The 7,500-nt window shown below is 43.4% G+C and overlaps 2 protein-coding genes across 2 annotated transcripts in view; both read left to right on the forward strand.

Moving 5' to 3' along the window:
* The window catches only part of cUnh1orf210 (chromosome Un C1orf210 homolog), a 5,721-nt gene extending 2,947 nt beyond the window's left edge, over positions 1-2,774 (forward strand). The window contains exons 4-6 of the mRNA XM_080538204.1: positions 257-737; positions 961-1,080; positions 1,682-2,774. Coding sequence (XP_080394330.1) covers positions 257-737; positions 961-1,080; positions 1,682-2,118 — 1,038 coding nt within the window. The 3' untranslated portion in view covers positions 2,119-2,774. The remainder of the gene's footprint in view (positions 1-256; positions 738-960; positions 1,081-1,681) is intronic.
* Positions 2,775-3,201: 427 nt separating this feature from the next.
* Positions 3,202-7,500, forward strand: part of ap1m3 (adaptor related protein complex 1 subunit mu 3) — a gene marked incomplete at its 3' end in the record, with an annotated part of 15,389 nt that continues 11,090 nt past the window's right edge. The window contains exon 1 of the mRNA XM_080534373.1: positions 3,202-3,262. Within this exon, the coding sequence (XP_080390499.1) occupies positions 3,221-3,262 (42 nt within the window). The 5' untranslated portion in view covers positions 3,202-3,220. The remainder of the gene's footprint in view (positions 3,263-7,500) is intronic.

Consider the following 7,500-nt stretch of genomic DNA (forward strand, 5'->3'; position numbering starts at 1 on the left):
TTCTTCTGTTTTCCAAGTTTTCCAATTAAATTTGATCCATCACCAGTCACAGTCCTAATACATTTAATTCCGCAATCTACATAATTTCTAATGCACTAGTACAGTGACTTCAGGAACATTTAGCAAAGTCTTTTCATAAATGTAATTACTGTAAAATGGCTTTTAAAATAGCTTGGCACGCAAAACACAAGACTGAAATCTAATGGTTTGATGATCTGTCAGCATGTAAATCAATATTATATAACTCTTTTCAAAGGCATCATTCGACTGCAGTCGGAGGAAATTAACACATATTCCAACACGAATATGGGACAATGTGACCGTCCTGGACCTCTCTGAGAATCTCCTAAACCCTCAGCACCTCAACCAGCTGCAGAGGTTTGATCGTCTGGTGACCCTCAATCTCTCAGGCAACTACCTCCCCCTGCTGGAGAAAGACCACCTCTGCAACCTCCCGTCCCTGCAGATGCTGGACCTCAGCAGGTGTCAACTGACCTCCATAGAGGCTGGAGCTCTGGAGGGTTTACCCAGGTTACAGAGGCTGTTTCTGGGTGGCAACCGACTACAATTCCCCCTTCCTGTCTCCATTCAAGACCTGAGAATGACATTCTACCTAGATGGCCAAGAGAAGCAACGACTGGATCCTGGGTCAGATGATTGGCTGACAGTGCCGGACAGAGAACTCTGGCCTAGAGGGTCAAGGCGGGTCATCGTCACACAGGACGACCACTCTAAAGGTGTGTGCTAAGCTGAGCTGTCTGGACATTATGCAAACCTCATCAGCCAACTTTGGTTGTTCATCATTAAATGCACACATTTATATTCGGTTTACTCTTAAGGTTAACCTGAAGACGGAGACACACACACACACACACACACACACACACACACACACACACACACACACACACACACACACACAGACTGTGAAGAACTCATCTCTCTGTTGGTCTTGCTCAGGTGTCCAGAGAGACAGCATCCAGAGACAGATCCACAGGAAGCTGTTGGTCATCGACCTTGGTGTTCCCAAGACAACCCAAAGCACCACAATGGGCATGGAGGTTACAACACCTTTAAATGGTGAGGATTATTTTAATATATTATCTTATATTTCTGTTACATCAACTCTATCCATCTTGTCACAGACTGGGTTGCAATGACTCAAATGTCAAGGTTTCGTCCTATAGGTTCACTCTCAAAGTCGTTTGAGTTTCAGATGTGAAATTACTGTACATAATCCATAAAAATAATGACTTCAATAGTAAAAGCTATAACTACAGTGTAGTAGTAAACATATTTTTGCCTTTGCCTTTGCCTTTTGCACATTACACCTACTTCTTTATATAGCCTCTTTTATACATTACATACTGTACATAAGATACCTTAACTGTACATAGCTCATAACTGCATAAAACTCAATAAACTACCGTACATGCCACTACCTATCACTAACATTGTCATGTTTTATATCATGTTGTTTATATTGTTTTTATCATGTTCCTATTTGCACTTCTGGTTAGATGCTTAACTGCATTTCGTTGTCTGGTATTTGTACTCTGTAATGACAATAAAGTTGACTCTAATCTAATCTAATCAAATCTAATCTAATCTAATCTATAAACTACTGTATAACGTTCATAGTGAAAGCCATCCTATTCCCCATCCCCTGTCCCTCCCACAGGCACAGACAGTGGCCGGGGTGTCCCCGCACACAGCTGGAAGTACCTGATGGCTATAGTGGTGGCAGCCATCGCTGTCTCCCTCCTCATCGCTCTGCTGGCCAAATGCCAGGTGGTCCGCAGCTACCTGGCCAGCTACCGCCACACCCGGCTGAGGGAGGGGGACACGGTGAGCCAGTGTGACTCTACGGGCATGGATGTGGGCTTCTCCATGCAGGGAGGAGGGCATGGATGGAACCCGCACTCTGTAGCCGTCCATCAGGGAGAGATCATAGGGGAGGATGATGAAGATGATGATGGCTTCATAGAGGATAACTACATACAGGCCAGCGAGAGGGAGAGGGCTGAGCGTGCTTTGGAGCAACTGCAGGTAGAGGAAGAGGAAGAGGAAGAGGAAGAAGAAGAGGATGAACTTGATATTGAATTTACCATTGGCTAGTCGCTAGTGGAAAGACAAAATGAGAGAAGATGGGAGGGGGGGATCAGGGTCACTTGGACTGCTTCTCTACAGCCAAATCAGGGCCCTAATGCTGTGATAACAAGCACACTGTGATTGGATCATCATAGTCCATCTCTGTCAACTTTGGCCAATGAAAAAAAGGATTGTTTAAATGTTGTATGAAAGCATGACAATAGCAAAACATTTATTTAATATTTGAATGTCTGGTGATTTTGATTACAAATGTATGCTGGTGATTGATTGATTGTTTGTATGGACGTGAAACAACACCTGTTTTTGATCATAGAAAATGTGATTCAACTAATCAATTAGTTGTTATTGTTATTGTTAATGAAAAAAACGTTAATTCATACTCTCCCTAACATTGGTTAGGTGTGACGCACTCCATTTTGTTACATTTATAGATTCAATAAAATATGTCTTATGAATGATAACATGTTTTCTCTTATAGGCTATAATGCATTTGTAGTATGCATTTGAAAGGAATCAATGGCAACTATTCAACATACACAAAACACCTCGGTTTAAGAATGCTCTCTTGTAAGCTCAATTGACAAAGATTCACTTATAGGCTATCATCACCAAACTTGAGGAAGGATAACTTCTGCAATCACGCTCATAGTAAGAAAGAATGAATGTGGAAAATAATGTGGAAAAGAAAGAATGAATGTGGAAAATAATGTGGAAAAGAAAGAATGAAAGTGGAAAACAAAGAATGAATGCGTAAAAGAATAAATAAATATAGAAATGTATTCCGTTATACTGTGTGTATATTCATTCATTTATTTGTTCATACATTCATTTATGTATCTATATATTTATTGTTAATTTTGACAGACTTGGTCCTCCATAACTATCCGGTCCACCACAGCTGATGTCGCCTGTGCCTCTGAAGAGAGCTGCTAGACAGGTCTGACGAGGGAACAGGGCTGGAGGACTACCCGGAAAAGACCTGCGCCTCAACGGAGATGGGAGCTTCGATCTGCTCAATTAGAACGAGAATGTTTTAAAGGAATTTCACTTTCTCATTTCGAGTTCTGTCATTATTTTGTGATCGCGCAATTTTAATTGATTGACCAGGATGTCGGCGTCGGCGATCTTTATCCTGGATCTCAAAGGCAAGGTGAGTAAACTTCCAGATCACGGGCCGGTGAGGGAAGTTTGCACGCCGACAGAGTGACCTGCACCTGCCGCTAAGGGCCGGTTGTAAAGCAGAGGGAGACGCGCCTTACAGCGGAGATAACAACCTATCGTGACGTTAGAATTATAAGGTTCTATCTCCATTTTTGATCAAAATTGAGTTTTTTTTTTACATAATCTGATCCATTAGGTGTTTATTAATGCCTGTGTGGTGTTATTTTAAAAAATGTTGACATTTTTGAGTTAGTAATTAATAAAATACAAAGGTTCCGTCTCACAAAACATAATGGAATGTCAAAACTTTGACGCTCAATATCTCTGAACTGCCCTAAACGGAGATAGAACCTTATCATTCTGAGCTCACGCTATGATAAACACGCGCCTGGTGATTGTCAACAAACATGTGTTGTTTAATAATACTCGATTACACACCGCACATACGGAGGGGATCTATGTTAGAGAATGTTGGGATGAACAGGTGTAGTTAGGCTGATTGCGAATAGAGAAAGTCTCCACTTGCCAAACTCGTTCTGCCACATCAAGGTGCAGCGTTCGAGGGAGGGGCGATTCATTCCTACCCGTATTTTGGGCCATGCTTTGGGTAGAGAGAGGCTAGAGATGTATTGTATGCAGCCTACACTAGCCACAGATACACATGGTCTACAATAGAATTGACAATTGATTGAGTAGTGAAGTGCATCAGTAGCACTGGCGGACTCAAGAGGGGGGGCAGGGGGGGCGACCGCCCCTCCTGGTGCCCCCACGGTTGAAAAACGTCTCTCTTAAGTGCCCTTTAGAGTGGCAAAAATGCCCTTTAGAGTGGCAAAAATGCCCTTTTGAGTGGCGAAAATTAGAGGATGTGCCCTATTGGTGCCCCTCCAATGGTCTAAATTTGACCAAGTGCCCCCTCAGTTGAAAAACGTCGCACTAAAGTGCCCTTTTGAGTGGCAAAATTAGAGGATGTGCCCTATTGGTGCCCCTCCAATGGTCTAAATTTGACCAAGTGCCCCCACAGTTGAAAAACGTCGCACTAAAGTGCCCTTTTGAGTGGCAAAAATGCCCTTTTGAGTGGCAAAATTAGAGGATGTGCCCTATTGGCTGCCCTTCCAATGGTCTAAACATGACCATGTGCACTGATGGAGTCCCATGTTGTGCAGTAGGTGCCCTTTTTTTCTTTTCGCCCCTGCCCTTCAAACAGCCTGAGTCCGCCACTGATCAGTAGGCTATGTCTTACCAACCCACCCTGGGTACGAACACTTTACCAGGCTGCCCTCGAAAAGGCGGTACAGGACCATGGCCGCAAGGACAAACAGACTGAAGAACAGCTTCTACCCCAGGGCCATCCAGGCCCTGAACACAGCAAAGACCTAGGTTCTGGGCCCTGGACAGTCTGGACGGATTGATGGCAGCTGCTGGACTGAAAATATCAGGTGTAGTGCTGAGGCACAAATATGTACATTTCAAGCCTGCAAACTGCGACACTTTAAATAAATGTGCAATAACACTATGTGCAATATGACAACCCTAGTCGTCTATCTGTACAGTATAGTATAGTGGATAGTGTACATAGCCTTTATTTATGTAAACCAGCTCCTTCCGTTCTTGTGTTTTTTTTAAAGTTTTTTTTTCTTTCCTAACACCAGGGGAGCCACCTCTCCTAAATTTCGTTGTTTGGTACCTGTACTATAGCAATGACAATAAAGACCATTCATTCATTCATTCATATAATAACACTATAATCAAGTCTTTATGTAACTTCAGTTAGCCCTCGATTTGATTGTTTTGCTCCTGAACAGTTCTTCATTAATACAAACCACAGTCTGGAGAAACCTACCTCTGAATCTGAAAGCAGACTGTGTGTTTATTTCAAGACACATTTCTTACTTTCTTGAAATGTACTTCTCTTCTCCATGTTGTGATACGGTGGGGAGGAGAGGCCAAAAGGCCCCTGTGCCTGAGGGTGTCATGTGCGTGCGGATTACTCTCTCATATGCCCCTGGATCCCTGATAGTGCTGATTAAAGCTTTCTTCCCCTCCCTGCCCTGGGGCAATCCAATACCCCCACCCACCCTTCCCACCCCTCTCCCTCTCCCTCCCTGCTAGCCCAGGCTGTCAGGCTGCAGGTCACAGATGCTCCCTGCCTCCAGGGCAGAGCTGGCTGCTCCTAAAGTAGACTAGTGTGTCTTTTTATCTGACACAGACACTGCCTGTTTATCTTAAGAGCGGATCCATTAAAGCCCCACACTGACTGGGTGCTTGTTATTGATTAACGAGTATGGTCTTGATTTGATTGTTTATTGTTAGTCTTTTGGAGGTGTCACATCATCATATTGCACCTACCTGAATGAATGAATGTCAATACATGGCCGTAACAAGAAACAAGAAACCTGTAGGTCTACCACTTTATCAAAAAGTTTTCAGTCTTATCACATCAAATTACAGGCCTGGTGATGTGACTGCGTCAGAGTGAAACAGAAGTTATTGTGCTTGATTGCTTCACCAAGGTCGTATTTAGACCCTTTAGTACCTAGATAGATTAGTTCACGGATGTTTACCTTCAAAGGAGGGACGTCTGTTTGTGTTTACCTTAGAGATGTTCACCTGTAGAGGTCACACAGTATGTGGCGGGTCTATTGATTGTAAACACTGTCAACAGTGTCTCATTGACCTGGGTCCTTTTGACCCCAATTTCCTTTTCGAGGATTCCAGTTTGTCAGCCTGGAGTCTGTTTATCATATGTGACGCAAGGTGAAATATAATCCTCCTGTTTGATTCCTAGACATGTCTCTCATTCTCAGTTGCTTGAATGTTGTTGTTTTCCCAGTAGGATAGACAACAATGCTCTTGATCTCTACTAGGTGCTTTCAGATCTCAGTCTCATTGTGGTTTTGCTCTGGTCCTTGATTTGTGTCTGTTCTTGTATTGATACTGCGGTGTGATGAGGTCATTTCCTTTTATGATCAATCACTGCAGCCTTTTAGATATCTGTGTGGAGTCAGGGGGCTCCACACTCTAGCTCCACTGAAGTGTGTGTGTGTGTGTGTGTGTGTGTGTGTGTGTGTGTGTGTGTGTGTGTGTGTGTGTGTTCTCAGGTTAACCTAAAGAGTAAGCAGAATATAAATGTCTTATTCTACAGCCTATTAGATATCTGTGTGGAGTCAGGGGGCTCTAGCTCCACTGAAGTGTGTGTGTGTGTGTGTGTGTGTGTGTGTGTGTGTGTGTGTGTTCTCAGGTTAACCTGAGGTTAACCTTAACTAGTAAGCAGAATATAAATGTGTCTTTTAACTATCAACAACAAAAGTTGGCTGATAGGAGGTTTGCATATGTTCCAGACAGCAGCCAGTGGGGAATTGAACAGTTAATGAGCAAGGTGCTGATACAATGTGTGTTTGCATAATTTTGGGGCAAACTTAAACTTTAATGGAACTTTAAACCCCAACATTAAAATAACTTTGTGGTTTCCTGCTTGGGTTCGTTCCAACCATCACGTCTGGTGCAACGTCCTGTGATCTGTTTGTGGTTCGAGGTTCCACTGTCCTCGTATAGCAGCAGCAGAAGAAGAGTGTAAGAAAATCCTTTCTCTCCGTGAGATTGGTTCTTCTTTTCTGATATTTCCCCTTTTTCGTATTTTCTATTTCCTTGCTCTTTGTTGTCTGTGCCCTGTGTGACCCCCTCCCTGCACAGAGCCGTCTATTAAAGAACGCAGCGGGCCATGTCTTCAGTGTGTGAGATCCCTCAAGCGCAGGCTTTGATCCCTTTCTTCCCTTCTCCTCGAGAGTGAGCTCTCTTGCTACTCTGAATGCTAGCGGACTCATCTTGTTATTTGTGATGAAACGAAAGGGTGTGCGATATTTCCCTAGGTTTGAATCTAGTGTAGCAGTAGATTGCACAATGTTATCTTGGGTTGTGTTTGGCTCTGTTGTCGGTTATTTGAAGTTTCTCAATAGTTCCCCTCCTGGCTTGAATTACACTTTAGTGAATCTGACAATGGGTATATCCAACGCAACTTACTGCTTTGTTCTCTCTGCAGGGAATGCGGTCTCCATTCCTCATCTCGGCGCATGTGTACTGTTGCCTAGCTGCCATGTGCAGCCGGTTTGCACGCGTAGAACGCCAACATCATCAATACTCCAAACAATCAATATCTCAAACGTCTTTTTTCCGTGCATTTTCTATCCTTACCTCCTTCACAAAACTCATTGGGGGAGATGATCGGAGGTG

Source organism: Nansenia antarctica (assembly GCF_963989245.1).
Source record: "Nansenia antarctica genome assembly, chromosome: 1".
Lineage (NCBI taxonomy): Eukaryota > Metazoa > Chordata > Actinopteri > Argentiniformes > Microstomatidae > Nansenia > Nansenia antarctica.